General features: G+C 40.5%; 1 protein-coding gene across 1 annotated transcript; it reads right to left on the bottom strand.

Annotated features, from left to right (window-relative positions):
* Positions 1-280: 280 nt before the first annotated feature.
* Positions 281-17246, bottom strand: FEM1C (fem-1 homolog C). Its single transcript, XM_059492165.1, has 2 exons — positions 16524-17246; positions 281-6460 (listed from the first exon to the last, which is right to left on the bottom strand). Exons 1-2 carry the CDS (start codon positions 17065-17067, stop codon positions 5151-5153), a joined length of 1854 nt encoding a protein of 617 aa, XP_059348148.1. The 5' UTR covers positions 17068-17246; the 3' UTR covers positions 281-5150.
* Between the last annotated feature and the right edge of the window lie 4849 nt (positions 17247-22095).

Genomic DNA, 22095 nt, shown 5'->3' with positions numbered 1-22095 from the left:
CTAAATGCTTTTTCTAGAAAGTGGGAAAATAGTTTCTCCTGTATCATTCAGTTTAAGCCTTTTCTTTACTATTACCCACCAGTGAAATGTAAAGGCTTTGCCAGACCATAATTTCATAGAAAGAAAGAGCATGAGATATGACTTTTTAGCTTAAGGCACAATTCTTAGTGACAGGAAGGCTGGAGCTGCAGCATTTACATTTAGCTACTCAACAAGAAAAGTAGTTTACCAACCAGTACTGCAATACCCTAGAGAAAACACATATATACACTCGGACAGGTGTTTTCCAAAACATATTTTTAATGTAATCTGCATTTGGAGCCTAAAGAGAGTAGGAGCAGAGAAATATGCTTGTTATTCCTTTTTTACATTACTGTTAAAGCTAAATTACTTCACGTAAAAAAGAAACTGCAATATTTCCATACATGGAGCTAGCCCTGCATAGGAAGTCTTTGCAATAGAATGGAACACAAATACAACATTATTTAAAATCAAACCAACAACAGCTTTTCACTCTGCCCTCACTGAGGGCTCAACAGTTACTTTTACACTCAAAAGCAAGAAATATGAGCAGTCTAGTATGTCTCTCATCAAAATTACCAAAATTACTTTGAAGCGTTAAATACCAGTTGGCGTCATTTTATTCACAGAAGGTAAAATTAGTGTTTAGTCAACTTTTTCATGCTTCTCAACATTTTAGAGTATAACAGTCATTCCACTCTATATTTCAAAGCATTTCAAAGCTATTTCAAGAGCAGCCATATCCTTCCACTGTCACCTTGCAGCTGATACAAAACTGACGCAAGGCACACTTTTCCTCAAAAGGTTTTTATCTAATTACAAATCCTCCTTTAAGGATTTTGCTATAGCACTGCATTACTTTCTTTAAAGTAGTGTTTGTAAAAATAGAAAGAGGTTAATTTTAACCAGTTGCAAAACAGTTGTTAAAAGACAGCTCTTTGTGAACTTAGGAACAACACAAGACTACTTCCTATCCAGGGAGTGTTGTGAAGTATATATGGAAAAATAACCACAATGTTGCCTTGCATTTCAGAAAATGTCTTTACACTGCACCTAACAAAGAGAAGAGAGACACTGCAGACAGCTGGAATCTTGTCACCAGCCTAAGTGATACAAAAATAGGAACATAATTTTAATTTTTTTAAATGAGAATATTTTTCATCTTCCTTGTTGAAGTACTTCAGTTGAAACCCACAACTATCAGAAGAAAAGCTGCTCTGTGCATTTATCCCCTTCCCTAAAAAATGCAGCTTAGAGGTCTCAACTGATACCAAGCAAGGAGGTATCAGTTCCTTTGTCTCTAGGGGGAATACCTGTAAGCTGTTTAATCAATTTAAAACTTGTTTCATCTCTGCAGGGCATATAATTATTTCTGCAGTGTTCTCAGCATTTGTCTGTGTCAGTAGCTCAGAAGCAGTGTGTTCATCAGAAAAAAAAGCCAAATAGGGAGATAAATGGTAAAAGAATGAGTTAAAAATATTACAAAATTAAAATTAAGATAAATAAAACAAAGTAGTGTAAACACATAGGTCTAAACGCAAAGTGGCCAAAAATGCATGAATTCATCTGCCAGGTCACCTAAGTCTAAGTAACCTGGCAAGATAAGCTCTCTTCAGCAGAGAGCTTCATCACCATGAAAAATTAAATTCAGCATGGAGGTGATAAATCCTTCAGACTGATGCATATCAGTAGATATTTACACAGAAATTCGTGCAATAAATCAGCATTTATAATAGCCTGTTTTGTTTCTAAAGAGCAGCTAACACAGTAAGCCTTTCTTGTAGCAATATTCACTAGATTTACATAGAACTAATAGTGATATGCTTTCACTTTTGGGAATGCTTTCCATTTAAAAAATTGCTAACATTAAAAAATTTTACATTATATTTCTGAACTAATAATCATAAATCATAGAATGATTTGGGTTGGAAGGGACTTTAAAGACCACCTAGTTCCAACCTCTCTGTCATGTGCAGACGCCTTCCACTGGACCAGAGCCCCATGCAGTCTTGCCTTGAACACTTCCAGTAACGGGGCATCCACAACTCCTCTGGACAACCTTTGCCAGTGCCTCACCATGTTCAGAGTAAACAATTTCTTCCTTATATCAAAGCTAAATCTCACCCTTCTCTGTTTAAAGCCATTCTCCCTTGTCCCTCCACCCCACGACTTTGTAAAAAGTCTCTCTCCAGCTCTTTTGTAGCCTCCTTTAGGTACTGGAAGGTCCTATACAAGGTCTCCCTGCAGCCTTCTCTTCCTCAGGCTGAACAACCAACCAACAAATCTTAAACAGGCTAAATGTCAGTTATAAAGACAGGAATTAAAACTAAAACCACCAAAGAGCAGGACAGATTCCAAAGTAAAAAACTCTAAAAATCCTTTTCTCTGAGACCTATACAAAAATAATTATTTTTATGACTTGATGTATAATTCTAGTATAGTATCATTTGCTGATTATCCCCATCTAAAGAGCAGCAGAAAAGCATTAAAATGTATATATTCAAAAACCAAACTACACGTCCTCACAAATAAAAAGCTGAGTGGCACGTGTCCTAAGCACTGCAAATCACAGCAATTCAGTCAATTGACCAGAGTTTAGTCTTGTGTGATGCCAGAAAAACCTGCATCTGGCCAGTATCAGCAATAATGTGGCCAGCAGGACCAGGGCAGTGATTGTCCCCTGTACAGTGAAGCCATGCCTCAAGTGCTGTGTTCAGTTTTGGGTCCCTCATTATATCAAAGACACCAAGGTGCCAGAGCATGTCCAAGGAAGGGCAGTGGAGCTGGGGAAGGGTTTGGATCACAAGTCCGATGAGGAGTAGCCAATGGAGCTGGGGTTGTTCAGCCTGGAGAGAAGGAGGTTCAGTGGAGAACTTACAACTCTCTACAATTACTTCACAACGCAGGGGTTGGCCTCTTCTCCCAAGTAACAAGCAATACAAGGAGAAATGGCCTCAAGCTGAATTAGAGGAGATACAGATTGGATACCAGGAAAAACTCCTTAGTGGAAAGAGTGGTTAACCAATGTAACAGGCTGTCCAAAGGAAGCAGCTGAGTCACCATGGCTGGAGGTATTTGAAACACGTGTAGATGTGGCACTTAAGGACATGGTTTAGCGCTGGACTTGGCAGTGCTGGGTTAAGGGTTGGACTCAATGATCTTAAGGATCTTTTCCAACCTAAATGATTCTATGATTCTTGTAATAGTATACAACATAGACACAGCAAGGGACAAACCAGAGAAAATTGCTTCAAAACAGCAAGTCTGGTAGTGACAACACACAAACAGCACTGCTTTCAACATATCTTTGCTTAAAAACATCCCCATAATTTTTTGCAAAAATGGCTAAGCTAGTAGGCACCTGTACACTGCCATACACTGGCAGGAATGCCAAAACAGAACAAGAACAAGGAAGGGCTGTTCTTATGTGCTCCCAAGACATGTTCTTCCTCAAGTTCAACCATAAATAACAAAAGTGTTCTAACATCAACCTAAAAATTAAAGTATTACAAAGACCCTCCTAATCTAACCAATTTGGATTCTAAACATCTCTTATCTCTGACAAAGGCATAAAACCAGTTGTTAGATTTCTGGAGCAAGAACCCCATAGGTACACTTACTACCCACAACTGATATGAAACATTAAGCCAAAAATACCCAAAATGCTAGACGACTAAATTTGCAAGTAAACTGTATCCTATCCAACAGAAATTAATTTCACTTTAAGACATTTTAGGGCTAATGTGCCATAATAAATCCTACTATTAATCAACAGTAAAGTGCTGAATTATATTAATTACCTGAATCACACTCGCATTTATGATCTTCATTTATAGACTTCTTATCAAGTCAAAAGAGCCCTTTCTGTTGCAAAAGCTAAGCTGTTGTGCAAATATTATAAAAAATAGGTACTTTAATAGGAGCTATATACACAACAGAACTTCTGCTTTTGTTAAGTACAACTGACATAGCAGAGATGAAAAGTCCATGCAAGTATTTATAAAGATACTTAAAATGAAGAAAAAAAAAGGACACTGCTATAGAACTTTCAATACCCTGGCAGACAGCCACTTACTATACTATATGATGTCTACATCTGGACTGATAAACATCATGCCATCAACATGCTTTAGTTTTCTTTTGTATGCTAAAGCTGATTTGCAGATTTTAAAGCAGAGCATATATTTGATCTATGTCTCATAAAAGTGTATCATTAAGGTTTGAGGTTAAACTTTGAGCAAACTTCACATCTAGTCACATAACTGGCACAAGCAAGACAGTGCAGAGGGGAAGGCGTCACTTGTACACCATGAGGACTCTTCCCCCAGCTGCACGATGCAACAGAACACTTTTCAGATTTAAAGTTCAAGTGGACTACAATCAGAAAAAGCAAGATTTTCTTCTCCCCAGTTTACGAAAAAATTCCAGAGGATCAAAATGAAAGCAACCTCAGTTAAAGCAGTCAAAAAGTCAAACCCAAGTTTGGAGAGCTGATAAATAACTCCAAAATTCATCATGCTATGAAGACAGCATTCTCAAGAGAGCTTTAAACAAACTGCAAAACAAGATTGGCATTTAAGTTGAAATTGGCCAAGTGATGCATAGAAATATGCTCACACACAACAGTCATGTTTAAGCCAGTGCATAGAGAAGATAAAAGCACTTATGGTAGTTGCAAATGTTAACAAGTCCATACAACTTGCACAGTTTAGCAATGAGTCCATAGAAAAAGAAGAGAGTAGGAGTAGAAACGCTCAAGCAAAACCAAAAAAAGATGACCTTCCAACTGTATAAAATCCACGTAACAGTTATAGTAAAAAGACATCAGTGGAAAATACTCAACTCAGTCCCAAACACCCAACAGGCAAATAAGACCAGAAAAGACAAGCCTTTGGCAGACAATTTAAAGTCTAAATATGGCATTACATTTCTAAATAATCCACAAAATATATTATATGGCATATTCATATTAAATACTGGGTAACCAACTCTGCAAATCTGATGCTAACAACACTAGGCAACGAGAGCAAAATGGAGCAAGCTAAAGGAACGCTGGTGTAACACAATGGTGCTCAAGGAAAATATCACCATGTCGTGCTTCAAGAACAGTACTCTGGAACGCCACACTATCATCTATGGAGCAAAACAAAGTTCTCTAGTTTTTCAGGGATATGCCCTGCATAGGATATGTTATGATTCACTATAACACGAGCAGCAAGACACTGCAAAGTAGTATGATTTATGGGCTGGATTAAATTCTTTGCTATTTCCTTCTCATCCAGCAAATCACTAGCTGTTTGTTTACATGAGTTTGTGGCATCGAAATGTGAACCTGACTTGATAAGAAGATTCATGATGTCTGGATGGTTGTTCAGTGCAGCAATGTGTAATGGACTGTTGTTATCAGAGTCTCTGACATTTACATCAGCACCACATTCCACCAGGATAGCAGTAACCTGTAGAGAGGGGAATTTACAAACTGGGTAGCGACCGACACATGTAGTATTATTGTCAACAGCAAGGTGAAGTGGACTGAAGTTATTCTTTCCTCTAGGCTGAAGCTTAAGAAACTTGTAAATAGTTTGTTTCTTAAAATGTTCCTGTTCTGAGCTGCAAGGTACTTTCTCCAACAAGCAAATTAAATGCAAAATGATGGAAAGAGCTTTGTTCAGCTGTACTGGATCAGGAAGACATTGGGTTTGTTTCATGGCCCGTTCTATTTCAAGAACGCTTTTGCACAGTATACCCATCAGATCATCAAAAGTGACAGTAGTGCCTAGCAGGCCTTTTGCCCTATCCTGAAGCATGAAGGAGAAAAGTTCAGCAAATGATAGCAAACTGCTGGCTGTCATGGGGCTTAGAGGATCAAGATTGCTCTGCTGCATGTCCAAAGCATACTTCCATAAATTAATGCAACGCTTGAAGTTTCCAGAGTCTGCATACACAGCACCTCTGTATCTAATATAGTAGGATGTGTCTGGGTGTGAAGGGCCAAGAATACGTTCTCTAATTAATAATGCTTGCATTCTCATTTCATCTGGGTCTGCAATAAGATTTTCTAGCTCTTCTGAGCTGTTTACCTCTTTAGCATAATCATAAGCCATAATTAGTGTTTGTGGCACAGGTTTGCTGAGGATATTAGTCCTATCACTGTATCTCATTTCCATAGCTCTTTTCCAGTATTTCAAAGCACCAAGCAGATCTCTCTTTTTGTCCACAAATGTTGCTCCTAGAAGTTCCAGAGCATTTATGCGCTCAGCCTTACTGGTCTGTACATGCTGGGTCAGAAAGTCCACTATATTTGTGTGGCCTGTCACACTGGCAGACAGAAGGGGAGTCATTCCATAACCATCCTTTTCCATTTTAGCACAATATTTGAGAAGCATCTTCATGATCTCCAAACTTCCAGATTCTGCACAGTCATGTAGTGCTGTATTTCCTGAAAGAGAAGAAACACAATTACACAAATCATATCAAATTACAGTCCAAATCCCACCATGCTAATTGGTTAAAAAAAAAGTTTAAAACCCCCAAATATTAATGGTTTTGAAATAGCAATTTTTTTCTCCATTTGTGTACCATGAAAACAAGGCTGCCACACAGTTATAAAAATCAAAATATTTGATATTTTTATCTGAAAAAATTAAACAGGTTTAAGAAAAAAACCCACACCAGAATTAAAAGGGAATTATTCACTACATAAAAGCACAGTAATTGGCTATTCCATTGTATCCAAAGTCAAGCAAACAGGACAGGAGACCAGTTTGACTGGACAGAGAACTCCTCTTGGGGCTCAGGAGGCAAAATAAATGGTATGCTGTCTGGAAACAGGTTAGGCTTTGCAGGAATTTGACAGAGCTGTGATTCATGTATGAAGGGGACAAGATGCAAAAGGCCAAAGCTCAATTGGAGTTGAAACTGACTGGTATTGTGTCAGACAACAAGAAGGATTTTCAAAGTAGCAAGAGGAGGTCTAAAGAAAATACGATTCTGATACTTAGTGAAGATGGTCATCTTTCTATTAAGGGTGAAGAAGTGTAGAGACACTGAATGCTTTCCTTTGCCTCAGTCTTTAATAATAGAGATAAACTGCCTTCTGCCCTGGATTTAGAGGATGACCTCAGGAATAGGGACTTCCCATTTGTTTAGACTCTTCTCAGGGACTAGATGTAGCAGTTCACAAGTCCATGAGATCTGATGGGATTTACCTGAGTACTGAAGAAGTTGATGTTTGTGAGGGCACCACTCCTCTCCACCAGCTACCAAATGTCTTGGGAGTATGGGGAGGTCCCTACTGAATAGAAGCTAACCAATGTTATTTCATTTTATAAGAAGGGAAAGAGGGATTACCGAGGAAGCTAAAGACCTGTTAGTCTCACCTCAACACTCAGAAAAATTATGGAGAAGATTGTACTGAATGCTACTGTAAGGCATTTAAAGAACAATGCAATCATTAGGTACTATCACCTTGGGTTGACAAGGAAAAAGTCCTGTTTTAACTAATTTGATATGCTTCTAGAATAAGGTCACCCATCCATCAGATGAAGGAAAGATAGTGGCTGTGGGATTTTTGCCTTTTAGTGAGTTTTGCCTTTTTTGGCTTTTATATTGTCCCCACAACATCCTTCTGGACAAGTTATCCAAGTGTGGGATGAGTAGGGTCATTGTGCACTGGGTGCAGAACTGTCTGAAGGACACAGCTCAAAGGATTGCAGTGAATGGGGCTATCAAATCTAGCTGACACGCTAATCAAATTCATATAAAACATGAGTAAAAAGTTACTTTCTAAAGCTTATGACTCAGGTTTTTGCAATTATACCAGAGGTACGAAAATAGTTTGTCCCCTGAATCATATTTTAAGAGCAAAATTCAAACATTTTAAGGAAAAAAACCCTTAAAAATACCAGATTGCTTCATTTATTGACAGTGAACTTAAATTTCAAAATTGTCTTTTCCTGAAACATTTCTGAATAATGGCCAGTGATTTTACAATCATTTACTAACAAGTAAACTGAGGACGACATCTCAACACAAAGTGGCACATGAAACTACCTGCTAGATCAAGATTCATAAAGTTAAACCCAGTTCATAAAAAGGGAAGTGATTTTCCACCTTTCTAATACCTCACGCAATTTTTAACATTAATAGCACTAAGTAAGTTATAGGTTTGGCCACACTACAATCTCTACCTAGACTAACAAATTTTCAGTTGCAGGAGCAGAGGTGGATTGAAAGTTGGCGAATTTGGCATACATAGCTTATCAGCTAAAATTCTCTCCATCTTTAGAAAAATGTCAATATGCCATCTGAGAAAGGACAAGACCTTGATATTCCTAAGAGTGGAAGATGTCAAACACAGACGTATATACAAACTTACTAATACACATACACTTATTCTTCTTGCTATGCTGCTGGAAGTCTAGTTAAAATGAAACTACAGCAGTTAATTCAAAACTAAAGAATGGCTGGTCCCTCAGACCATCTTCAGTTCTGTATCTATTGATAAAGGCAAAACCAGATGCACATGGGCTTTGGCTGAGCCAGCAGTTAACACAGTTAATGTTTCAGGGGGTACTCCATACACTATCCTTCATGGCAGAGCTCTGCAACTGGCAGCTGTCTCTACCTTCAAATGAACATTTTTAATATATTTAAAAAATAGTAACATAAAAGCACATTAAAGACAAATAAGCCAAAAGATATCAGTAACATCCAAATTCTTACTTCTGTTTCACAGCTATTAATATATATTTTGCTACTTTTGACAACCACAACAGTGCCAGCTATGCATATTACATACTGCAGATCCATCACCACGTAATGCTGCTTTTGACACTATTTTATCAATCAGCAGGCATACACACTGTGACTAATAAAAATCCACACAAAATAAGCTTGGCCATTGTCCATGTAAACTAAATCCAGCAGTCTGTATGCCATTAATTTACAATGCAGCTATATAGAACACGTGGAAATATGCTTAAGACTCCAAGGAATTTCATGCTCTTTCCAACTGGATTATTTAAATTTAAAACAATTTAGGGTTTTTTATTGGTATTACAAATACTGATTTCAGTTTAACAGCTTATCAGAAGTAGTGTAATTTTCCAGTTGTTTAAACTGCAGTAGCCCTTAGAATGAAAATAACCACAGCTTAAATTATGTCATGTATCAACTAATAATGTGAGGCCATCACTACTAATTTTTATGCAGCGGCTGCACCTCACTGAAGTTTGATTGGATGGTACATATACATGTGGGAAGAATACTTTGTAAGAAACACAAGTTTCCATTGAAAAGTGTCTAGGAGTAAAAAGATAGTTGAGAGTTGTCAACTTTAAGAAAAACCCAAACATAAACCCCAGCCTTAAGAATTTGAAACAAAACATGAGAGGGGCCTTAGTGTGCAAATCAAAGGCTATACATTCACCACAAACTGACCAGGAACTGAACAGTTCAAATAAACACAGCAGATAACCACTATTCCGTGAATTAACTCATCCATTTCAAAACATTACACTGTCTATAGTGTCTATAGTGACCATATCATCTATAGTGATAAATAGTGGCTGAAAACAATTCAGAAATTAATTTAATTTTTGTAACATTATCTATTCAGTAACAAACTAGAAAGCAATGTTATATCTATTGCTGTATTAAGAAGGAAAAATGCCAAAAAAAAGCAAAAGTAATTTGAAAGTCATTTCCTTTGACAAGTAATTTTCAAAGAGACATATATGATGGGTTTGGTCAAATTAATTTTTTTAAGATAGGAATGATTATTGTAAAGTAGGTTTAATCTATTTTTAAAAGTCAACTGTAAAATGACCGGCAGGAATTCAATCACACATCACAGATAGCTCTTGTTACCATAACATAAAAGGCTCCTCCTTGCAAAGGAGAAAAGACTGGACTGCAGATGATTCCGGTAGTTCGGATACTTCTCTGCTAAATATTAAGTGTCACTCTATTGTATTGCTACAATAGTGCTTACAAACAGCTTTTATCCGGATAAAACTTTACCATTCATATTACCTAGTAACTTCTCCATAACCCCAACTCCAGTCCTTCTAAATCTTGCAGATACAAAGTACAGAAAAAGGTATGGCTAGTTGGCATTGTATCTTCACACTTTACTCTTTTGTTAACAGGACTCCTTTAAAAGGAGTTCTGAACATTTCAGAAACATTTCATGTATCACAAAACTAACTACCCAGTGCTTCCAAAAGCTTACTGGAGTGGGGGTGGGTATTCAAATTCATAAGGAGGGCAGGCTTTTCTATGTCAAAAGCAAGTAATTCCCAAAATAGACTGATAGCTTGTGACAAGGGAATGGAAGAAAATGAAGCCATGACACAGAAAGTGATTTGACTTGATTTGCAACCAATTAAGTGCATCCACTTCCTAATACTTCCAAAATGCTTTATCAAATTTACACGTTGTAAAACTTACATTAAAACTTATCACCAATCTGAATTTCTATCCAAGATCATTAAAAACAAAAGAAATAAAAGTATTTAATTTAAATGACTGACTAGTGTGTACATTAACCACCTGTATACATTTTTGCAGCCTTACAAATGAAGTGATCACTTATAAAGTGAAATTTTTCATGTAACATTCATTTCTTTTTCTACCACAGCACTTGAAGTAATTCAGTCTTCCAAGAGTCTTTACTGATTTAAAAGTATTGCCAGATAGATCCAAACATGGACAATGCATAAGAAAACTGTTACACATCCTAACTCTCAGTGTGCATAGTGAATAAAAACGAAATGTCTTTCCTTCAAGAAACTAACTAACAAATGCAAAGAACTGCTAATCTCAACAATTTATTTTAATGGAATTTCCATACGATGTAAGGGACTAATTGCTGTCTTGCTCACTGAAATACTTCAAGAGAACTTGTATTATGAACATTACATTATGATGTAATTTAAACAAAAACTTTTTAGTTAGAATTAAACTTAAATTGTATCTTTATCTTCCTTATTTAACTTCGACATTCCTCCTGAAGCTCAGTTTCCACACACAGTCACAAACAAAACATCTATGAGTTTCAGAGCCCTGGTACCATGTAATACCTACCAAAAAAGGGAAAAAAGCAAACCATCCCCCCCCCCAAAAAAAAGACACAGCACACTTTTAGAGCAAGTGTTTATTCACTGGGAGAATTTTAAAAAATAATCAAAAAAGCAACAACAACAAGCAGAAAAAAAACCCCAAAGACCTTTGCTTGGGGATTTTTTTATCCCTTCCCTGCTCCCTCAGTGATACTATGAACCTTGCCAAGCAGAGAAGACAAACACCTTCAGAAGAAAAGAAACCTGTCAAGACTCCTTAATGTTTATAGCACAATAAAATTAATTATTTTTAACACATACTAGACCACACTTGTCATAAAGGAAATAGCATGATTCTCCATAATTCCCCTACTTCTGGGTCTGCTACGTCTGTAAAATATTTTTTCCCTTACGAGCAGGTTTGAGGTCACATCTTTCAGTACCCCTTACTAACAACAATACTGAACTAGCACTAGCCCTTGATACAATAGCCATAGAGACAGAAGTTTGCATTCTTCTATACTTCCCAAAATAAGGAAACAAAGTCCAAGGTCAACAAACCTTGTTTACCATATTATTTTACAAAAATATTAAATACTGTGACAGTAGATTTGAAGAATCACAGTATTCCTTTTTTTTATGCAAATAAACACTCCTGTGCATATCTCAAGAGAAAAGTAAGAGAATGCCTTGGCCAGCAGTTCTTAGAAACAAAATTCTGATCTTCTAATACTCTGGACGAGAAAAACCAGACTTAAGGCTAGCTGATGAGTCTTTTAACTACAAAAGGCGGGCAGAGTTGGTGAAAACCACTAACAAAACCACAGAAAGCACTTAGAAGAGAGAGACCGCAGACCAGGCCACTGAGCAATGGAAAGACTTACAGCTATCTTCAGGTAAAACAGCTGCCTCTTAAGCATGTATTTTGAAAAAAGGTAACAATTCCCTTGCGTTTGACCCATCCTGGCTACCAGCACATGCATATTTTATCCATGATCTAACTCACTTATTGCTGCAATAATGGATTTTTTTCCCTTCCTTTCTGCAAATCTGGCAGAGGAGAATAAAGTATAAACACAAGCTATTAAAATGTGCACTGCAAATTTTCAAAATGCAAGATCTTAACTGTCCTGTCTGATACTGAAGCAGAAGTATAAGATTTCTTTACAATCAGTCTGAATGAAAAATATTTCAATGGGGAACTTACATGAAATATTGTACCTTTAATAAAAAAAAAAAATCAAAAAAGATAGCCTCAAAGAGCCCAAATCTGGAATCTGGAATCCTTAAAATGACTGACACTTGTATTAAGAGAGTAAACATTTCCCTGCCTACACATCACCAAATGAACACCGGGCACATCAGCGAAACACTGTCTTTGAGAATGCAGTGGTCTGTTCTGAAGGTAATAGTAAGGTGGCACCACCCTAACAACAAATCACAGGCAGGCTTCATAGTGCAGCAGAACAGAAAAGGCCATGCAGCTGACACAGAACATGCTCCTCATCTGGCACAGAGACAAAACTGTGCTTCATTTGAGGTTTTAGTTCTAGGATTCCACCTTCTGAAAAAAGTTGTGTTTCTGCTACTCTAACATTACCCACACTCGTCCTACTTTTAGGAACAGCATAAAAACTTGCCATCTGAGAGATCATTAACTACAAGTGAAACTTGTTAAACTTTATTTTTAATTTGCAGCTTCTTAAATGAGGAGTTGTTCCGCTGGTTTCAGCTGGGGTAGAATTCATTTTCTTCACAGTGGCTGGCATGGGGATGTGTTTTGGATTTGTGCTGAGCACAGGGTTGATAACACAGAGATGTTTTTGTTGTTGCTCAGCAGGGCTTACACAGAGCCAAGGCGTTTTCTGCTGTTTGTGCTGCCACACTGGTGAGAAGTTGGGGGTTCATGAGAGGCTGGGAGGAGACACAGCTGGGACAGGTGACCCAAACTGACCAAAGGGATTTGCAGACCCTGTGACATCATGCTCAGTACGTAAAGCTGAGGGGAAGAAAGAGAAAAGGTGGACCATTTGGAGTGATGGTGTTTGTCTTCTGAGGTAAGTGTTACACATGATGGAGACCTGCTCTTGTGGAGCAGGACTACCCATGGGAAGTGGTGAATTCCTCATTTTGCTTTGCTTGTGTGCTCTGCTTTTGTTTTCCTTATTAAGCTGTCCTTATCTCAAGCCACGAGTGTTCTGTTCCTGGTCTCACTGGTGGGGAAGTGAGCAAGCAGCTGTCTGGAGCTTGGCTGCTGGCTGGCATTAAACCATGACAGCAGAACACTGGTGAAAACTATGAATCAGAGACAGTGGTAAATTAATTCACTTTGTGAAGTATTGCTTAGGCTGCTTCCTATCTGTAGATATCTTTGCTGTTTTCCACCATTACAAAATAATAAAACCCACCCACCCTTCCTACCCCACCTATCAGTTTGTCCCCATCACTTACACTGTTCATGTAAACTAAAATACTTTTTAAAATATCCTTTGTTTACAGTTCTGCTGCCTAAATCCTACATAGAAGCTCAGGGAAACTGTGAGAAAGTTCAGATCTGCAAAACAGTGGAAACAAATACCATCACAGGCTCGTACTTTAAATTCAGAACCACTGGCCATCTTTCACAGTTGAGGATTCATTTACCCAAACATCCCTCTTCAGCACCACCCACCAGGTGACACTTCCAGACTTACACTTCACCTCATTTACCTCAGTGCAGCATCTTACCTGACACACTCTGAAATCTTTATGAACATCTTAATTTCCTGGCTGTACTTCCATACTTTCACAACTTTCTCAAGAACCTCTGACCTCTGAATTTCCATAGTCCAAAACACAGCTGTGGGATTCTGCATTTTAGAAGCAAGATTTCACCACATGTTTTCACCTACTCTTTCATACATTTAGATGCATGTGAATGAATCTATTTTTTCCTATCAAAGTATTCAGATTTCTCCCTGGAACTGTCAACACTCTGAAACATTTTCATATCTATATATTCAGGAAGTTTAATATACGTATTACGTGATATTTTGCAATATGAAAATCCAGTGGAAAACCACAAGACATAGGTCAAGTAATTCTGCCCCTCATGCTCACACAAGCTCTAAGGATGTGAAAAAGGATCTACAGAAATCTCCCACAACAGCAACTCAACTGAATAGTTCTGCTCTTTTAAGGAGTATGCAATTTTAAATGCAACAATATTTTTTTTTACATTTTTCAGGAAAGAACAGGCTTCTCTATACAAGGCCCAGGAAGGCGCCTGTCTAAACAGAACTCACATAAAAGGGCAGCAACTCTTACTACTGGGGAGCAGAACACTCAGACGCTCTGTTATCTTCCTGCTACAAGCACAGGACAATCTGTCAGCTATTTAGGACACAGCAGGGAGGAGTAGAAACTGAAAGTAATACACAAGATTCTTTGAGGGGGAGGGTGACAATGCAGAATGAATATTGTTTGACTAATTTTAAAAACAATAGCATTTTTGCAAAACACAGCTGAGGAGGTTACCTGCTGAATCTCAGCCACTGTTACAATACTTACAGCTACCAATTGTCCTCAGTTCTTCTGCCTTTCTGCAAATGACGTTCAGGGTTTATAGTACTTTCCTGCTTGCTTGCTTGACCTCACCACTGCTTATTCAGTAACTTCAGAGATAAAACTTCTTAAAGATACCAAAAATATGCTCCTGTCTTACCAGAGGGGACTTCCACACATTACCAACAGACAGCTATTACGTACACACATCCAGTTGTACACATGACAGTTTCAAGTGTAAAATGAGTTTTAATGAACTGAACCATATCCAATCCAACTTTTTAAATTAAGGATCATTTATCTACTTTAAGAACCTTTGCTTGTCTGCCTAGATGCAAGTCACACAGAAATAGAAAGGAATTAAGATAATTGACACCACTGAGAAAATCCCCAGTCATTTAAACAAACACAAATAATGCTAATTCACTAATAAAGTGAATAAAAAGGATGAGTAAGGTAAAGCCTACTCCGCCAACGCAAAATGAGGGAGAAAAAGAGCTGCAGAATTACATCTTTTTCCCAATTAAATCAAGTATTTAAGAGCATTGCTTGGTTCACACCTATCATATAAATGGTAGCTTTAAAACTAAACCCCAAGTTTTCCGTTGCTTACACACTTTATATTTAGCTTGCTATTCCCAGAATGTTATTTAGAAAAATGACATTTTTATCCTACCACAAGTCCATGATGATTCATGAGCAACCTCAAACCCTTACAAAGGAAGATTTATTTTGCTCTGCCCACCTCCACGACAAATCTGTAGTTTAGCTTTCTTTACGCTAAACCCACATATTTGCATGATTTGCTGAGAAAAGGCATATTTAACCATATTTAAGGCATATTAGCAGCTTTTCTAAAGATTACTCTCACATTTGGTATTTACCAGTATCATACAACAATTTAAACACAAAGGATATTTTAACACCAATAACTGAAAGGTACAGTATACAGTTACAAATGTAATTAACCTGAAAAAGGCAGCAGAAGTATTATGCTACAAAACAACTGCTAGCAGATTAGTTTTTATATGTATTTATATATATTAAAAAACCTAAAATCTGATGAAACATAATCCTGGCTCAGTGAGATAAAAAATTAGCTGTAAATTGAAGCAACTGGTGTGCTTTTCAGGCTAATAGCACAACTAAATACAAGTCTGATATGTGATAGAAAATTTGTATGTTCAACTAATGATGATCACAGGAAAAAAGGCCAGAAATCTTTAATTTGTGTGGTAACACCAGAGCAATTGTAAACAGGGGCAAAAGGGTTTGAGATCTGTGAGCCACTGGAAGCCCTTCTGCTGAGATCACAGTCACCTGCATCTTCATTTCTTCAATCCTAATATATATTTTTGCTTACTAACACAGAAAAAGGTATAAAATTACTGAGTAATTTGGAGAGGGTGGGTGAAGAGGAAAGTGGTTATTTATTTTTGAATGCAGAAAGTAATTCTTCTCCTTTATGCATATTTCCTTAGATCAGCCTTACTGGCACGGATCAGTTTTATATACAGCACACTTGGTTTCTTAAGAATTACTACGAAAACCAAGAACACATGCTTATGTTTCTGAGTATGTTGCCAGACCAACCTACTACAAAGAGTGTTTTTCAGCAACTTTATTAGCTTTTAACACATGCATAAATGTGACACTTCACACGACTAAGTCTTTTAAGAATTAGGGATTTAAGATTAAAATGTATCAATTTAAACGATTTTATAATCCACGTTAAAAAACAGCAAATTAAAAAGAAAAAGTAAAAACATAGTTATAAACGCTTAATATATTATGCTTTATGAGAACAGAAGAATTTTTTTGATGTCAGGCTCTTTATGAAGTAAATCAGTAACTTTACCTCTATTTACCACAATGAAAGTGAAAAAACTAACTTACCTTTAACACTTTTTCTGTTCACATCCGCTCCTTTTTCAAGTAAATACTGAGCTATTTCTTTGTGGCCTTTGTAACATGAGATCATCAAGCACGTATGCCCGTGACGGTTTGATACTTCCAGGTCTGCTTTGTGCTCCACAAGGTACTTGACTATTTCCAGGTGACCATCAAAACAGGCAGCTCTAAGAGGCGTTGAATTTGTCAGCGTTGTGTTGTTGACAGACGCACCATGATCCAACAGACACTGGACAACCTTCAAGTGGCCGGCGGCCGATGCTGCCCACAGCGGCGGAGCTCCCTCGATGGTCTCACCATCAAAATTCACCGAGCCACCAACCTCTATCGAGGCAGAGCAATGGTCCAACAAGTATTCCACCATGTCGAGGTGACCATAGCGGGCTGCCATGAGAAGTGGCGTGGCACCATTGGTTTTTTCTGACATCAGTTGGGCCACCTCTTCCCTTGTTTTGCTTGCCAGTAGCTTGGAAAGGAGCCGCAGCTTGCCATCACGAGCAGCGTTGAAGACTGCTGTCTTTAGATCCATTTAGCCTTTACCTCTCTTGCTTCCCGATGGATACACACCTGAATTTTTCAGCCAAGACTTTACTGGAAGTGCTTAGCCCAAACAGAATGTCCCCACGTTCTTCTCAGATAAGTTTCATCCAGATAGGACAACATGGAGACTCCAAACAGGGTCCTGACGAAGCGCAGGCTGTGCTTATCACAAATCTGAAAAAAGGAGAATTCTCGATGTTTTCACCTCCTACTTCGCAAACAAGCAACCGCATTGTATTTTCCCACAGCTACACCCAAACAAGTCGCTGCTGTGGCGCGCCGGTGTCCAGCTGCATTCCTTGGGGCTCTCCCGGGCCGCGCCGTGGCCCCTGAGGAAAGCTACGGGGAGGAGGGGGCTGATCCCACCAGCGCGTTATCCACGCCGGACACAGAACGATCCTCTTCTCCCGAGCGCCTCCGTCAGCTGCACCCCCGACTCCTTTCGGGGCGTATCCCGAGTACAGAGCCCCCGGTTCCCGCCGGAACACCCGCAGACACGCACCTCCAAGGCAGCCGGGCGGGGAAGGCGACGGCCGCATTCCGGCCAAGCCCCGGACGCCGGGGAGAGCCCAAGCCCTCCGCTCGCCTCACCGCCGGACCCGCTGCGCCCAGAGCCCCGCAGCCCCATCCCCCTCCCTCCTTTCCCGCACGGCACCCAACCCCCGCGGCCGCCGTGCTCGGAGCCGGCCGACAAGGCCCGCCAGGCCACGCGCTACCTTCCCGGGGCGGTCCGGGCCGTCTCCCGCCGCCGCCGCCGCCCTCAGAGGGACGCGCCCGCCGCCGCTGCCCGCGCTCCGTCCGGCGCCTCCATGACAGCCGGGCCCCGCCGCCAGGGCCGGCCCTGCGCAGGGGGCGGGGCGGCCCCGCCGCGGCCAATCAGAGCCACGCCCCGCGCGCCCGGGGGCGGGACTACGCCGCCGCTGGAGGGCGCGGTGTGGGCACAGGCGGCCGCTAGGGGGCGCCGGGAGGAGAAGCGCGGGGCCCGGGTGTGCGGGGGGCGCGAGGGTCCCACAGGATCCCACAGGATCCCACAGAGGTACTTCGGGAATGCTCTTCAGAGACACGCCGTGGGCTTTGTACGGACACATCTGTGCTGTACCGGCACTGCTGGGTCCCGTCCTGTGCTCCGCAGCGCAAGGAAGACCAGGAGTTGCGGGAGCGGGGGGCAGAGACCACATGGATCCTCTGGGATCAGGAGCATCTCCCGTACGAGGAGGGACTGCGGGAACTGGGCTAGTGTAGTTCGGAGGAGGCTGAGAGGGGGTCTCATTAATGCGTACAAATATCTCAAAGTCGGGTGCCAAAAGGATGCTGCCAGATTATTTTCAGTAGTGCCTAGCGGTAGTACGAGGAGTAATAGACATAAACTACAACACAAGAAATTCCACCTCAGCCTGAGGAAGAACTTTGCACTGAGGGTGGCAGAGCCCTGGAACAGGCCGCTCAGGGGGATTGTGGAGTCTCCTGCTCTGGAGGCATTCCAAACCCACCTGGATGCATCCCTGTGTAACCTGCTGGAGTTGACCCTGCTTTGGTGGAGGGATTGAAGTCCGTGGTCTCCAGAGATCACTTCCGTACCTATTTTATGATTCTGTGATTCTGTGCATATGTGCTTCATGAATTTAAAAAAAATTGATTAAAAGTCCAATTTTTGCAGCGCAGACAAGGATCTGGTTCTGGACGATGTTGCTGTCTGGTGCAAAATTTGCCTTTCTCGATTGAGATTGCACATGGCTTGCTACAAGCTTAGAATGTGGCATTTATTGTGTTCCTATGATAATAGAGAGAAAACTCCTAAAAAACTCGTAAATTCTGTCACACCTGAGTATGTTACCTGGAAGCCTCAGACAGGAGCCACATGCAGAAAAAAAAAATCAGAGAAGGCTTGTAAGCACTCCAAAAAAAAAAAAAAAAATGGGAAAAGAAAAGGAGAGAGAGAGAGAACAGTTCAATTTGTAATTGGAATGTAACAGAGTCTGGGTGGCCCTTTTTCCCTTTGTACCTAGTGCAGGCAATATGATGCACAGGCTGCTGCATGTTTGGTCTGCAAGAGTCAGATGAAGAAAGACCATAAGAAACTGATGGGAAATTAGAATAAAGACATCAACATTTTAGAGAAAGTGGTGGTATTGATTTGTGGAGATGCATTAAAAGACCTAACTGTGTGAAAATGCTCAATTAAAAGGAAGTGGGAGAAAGAAGAAAAGAGAACATTTTCAATAAATTTCAGTGGAACGGAGGATTTATTTGAAGAGAGTTGCCAGGTGTAGTCAACAGCAATTGGAAACAAAATTAACAGATGAAAGGGCGTCCTTAGCATCAAAAGTAATATGCTGATAGGGAGGCTCTGCCAAGCCAGAAAAATAATTTGAAAGTTGTGGGAGCTAATTGATAATCATGGTGGGCTGTGTAAATCACAGCACATGTAAATAAGGTGTTATAGGGAACAGTTCTGTGCTGGAGGGCACATGGAGATGAACGCCAGACTGACCTTCCCCCTTCAGTCGCTGGAGTTCCAGGGCAGGCAGTGCACTCAGCACTGATGGGCTTGCGAACTACAGGGCAGGGGTGCACTAATGCCTCTGTGGGTGTCAAACACAGCCTGTTCTCACCCCCCTCCCAGCTCTGAATTAGGCCAAGGTCCTGGGACAGGGTCCAGGGGGGGAATATTGGTCAAGTAGGCCAGAAGGGAACAGGAGTGGCTTCTGCAGAGATGTAATGCCTGGACCATGGCAGAAGATAAACCCTTGCATGCAACCACAAGGCACATTGATGGAGATTTTAGACACTGCCTGTCAGGCCACCAGGCTTCTTTATATAAAAATATCTTCCTCCTGTGGCAAATAATAAGTCTGCCTTGATATTTCCAAAATCTACCTTAGAGTAACTAGGGGTAGTAATCTATGAATTAAGCAGAGAAATTAATTATTGAAGAAAATTTTACAGGAATTATACTTCTCTAAGTGCCCTGATGCCACTTTTCTCTTTCCTATCTCATTATACATAGATCTTCAAGAATTATTTCTATTTTAAGAAGGCCATTCTCATGATGTAATGGACTCAAGGAGGTCTGACTATGTGGCTGCCTGCTGACTGCTGTTGTATGAACGTCACACTTTCATACTGCCTTGTGGAGAAAGCACTTGCTGGGCAGTACTGGCTCTGGGGGCACTGACAGCCAGCCTGGCATGGCCCCAGCCTGCTCTTCCCTACTGCAGTTATTGTCTGGCTCCCAGAATGAACCTAAGCCCAACTTCCCAGAGGTAAAAAGCAAATATTTTGAACCAGTGTACCAGAGGCACCATGAAAAATAAGAGATACCAATCCATACTTTAAGGTTTCAGCTTCAGTCATTCATACCTAGTCAATCTGTCACAGGCACACTGCCAGCAACCATTTAATTTGTCTTACCTCCCCCTCTCTTTGGCCCCATGCCAGATGTAGGAAAAGTGGCCCCATGCCCATGGGGAAGAGGGGTCACGATCTCAGGCTGGGATCTTTGATGGTGCCACAAACACAATGATATCATTGAAAAGAGTAAGTCAGTCTTGATGCTTGTTCAGTTTTGCAGTTTCCCTCCTCAAAACACTCTGGTTTTGAAAGCTGTGAGTGGAGAATGGTGTTAAGTGAAATAATAGTGTTGCAATTACTTAGTTCTCACCTCAGGGTGTTCTTGTCCTCATAGCTGTTCACAGTAGACAGCAGCAGGGATTTGTCACATACACAAGGGACTAAGGTGCTACCCACCTTGCAGACACCTCTGGTTTTGTGTGGAGCAGTTGTCCCCTCAGTGTCTGGATCACAGCTCTGTAGCACTGTCTCATACACCCGTGCTTTACTGTTGCATTCACATCACTCATTCTAGATTGAAGAATTTATATTAATTTTGTGTACAAATGGTAATACCATAAGGAAAAGCCCAGAGGTCACTAGATAGTTCTTGACAGTGCTTGGCATGAACTAGCTGAAGGGTTTTCAAGATTGCCATTGATAATATTTTGGAAGTCAGATTCTGACTTCAGCAAGAGATGTGCTTGTAAAGTGCTGTATTCAGTTTCAGCCCTTCACTTCCTTATCCCTGTGACACAAGGTGCAGAGGTTTCTTCATCTTCAAGGCAGGCTATGCTCAGCAACACAGCAAAGAGAAATCTAATCTAATCCACATCTCAGTTGTTAGCTTTGGCACTAGAAGACACATGTATGCATTAATACAGTGATCTCTTCAAATTCTTTATCTCACTTTTGTTCATACAAGATTTGGTATCCCCGGCATAACGATACTTCTGTCAAGCCCCAAGCTAACTCAGAAAAATCTGTGTTACATTTTGCAAGGTGGACAAGCACTCCAGCTGCTCTGTGTTGTTACGTCTGCAATCTGTGTCTTCCCTAAACTGGCACCCAGTTGCCTACACAGACCTGGCTGAGAGTCAGGTCAGGAAGCCAGTATAGGATATTATATCAAGCAGGCTTCCAAAAAGGGGAGCTAGAGCAAATGGCAAGCTGAGCAGACAGATGCGTAAAGCATTTATGCAACTGCCTGCATGTGAGCTAAGGCTAAATTATGCAATAAATCAAAACACCTGTTCAAGCATAGCCTGGATCCTAGGTCTTCCCTGAGGTACATTGACTACTGGGCAACAAGGGAGGGATGGCAAACTGCTGTCAACTGCTGCCAAGCTTACCTTAGAAAAGCTCCTTCCTGGTTGCCAGTACTTGCCTACATCTCTGGCAGCCCCAGTGGTATCACAGATACCACCACTGATGCTACATGCAATCACTGAAACTTACTCTTGACCATGAATATTTATGTATTTTCATATGAAGCAGAAGAGCTTTGTGAGGGCAGAGACACCTGTGCTGGAAATGTCTGTTGCCAGGGGCTCAGACACTGGGAGGAGACTCCTGCATTGGCTGGATGGGGATGCAAACCTGCCCCCCTGGGCCAGGATGAAGGCCTAAGGAACCTTCTCACCTTGGCTAAGCCTGAGCAGAGTCTGTGTATGCTGCATCAGAAAAT

Source organism: Ammospiza nelsoni, chromosome Z, assembly GCF_027579445.1.
Source record: "Ammospiza nelsoni isolate bAmmNel1 chromosome Z, bAmmNel1.pri, whole genome shotgun sequence".
In the NCBI taxonomy this organism is placed as follows: Eukaryota; Metazoa; Chordata; class Aves; order Passeriformes; family Passerellidae; genus Ammospiza; species Ammospiza nelsoni.
Note: the sequence above shows the minus strand (reverse complement) of the source record. Positions and strands in the feature narration are given on the sequence as shown.

Excerpts from the sequence above, each read along its gene's own strand:
- FEM1C (XM_059492165.1), bottom strand. The coding sequence starts at position 17,067 with ATGGATCTAAAGACAGCAGTCTTCAACGCTGCTCGTGATGGCAAGCTG. Across the intron at positions 6,461-16,523 it reads GAACAGAAAAAGTGTTAAAG|GAAATACAGCACTACATGAC; the intron begins GTAAGTTAGTTT and ends CTTCTCTTTCAG.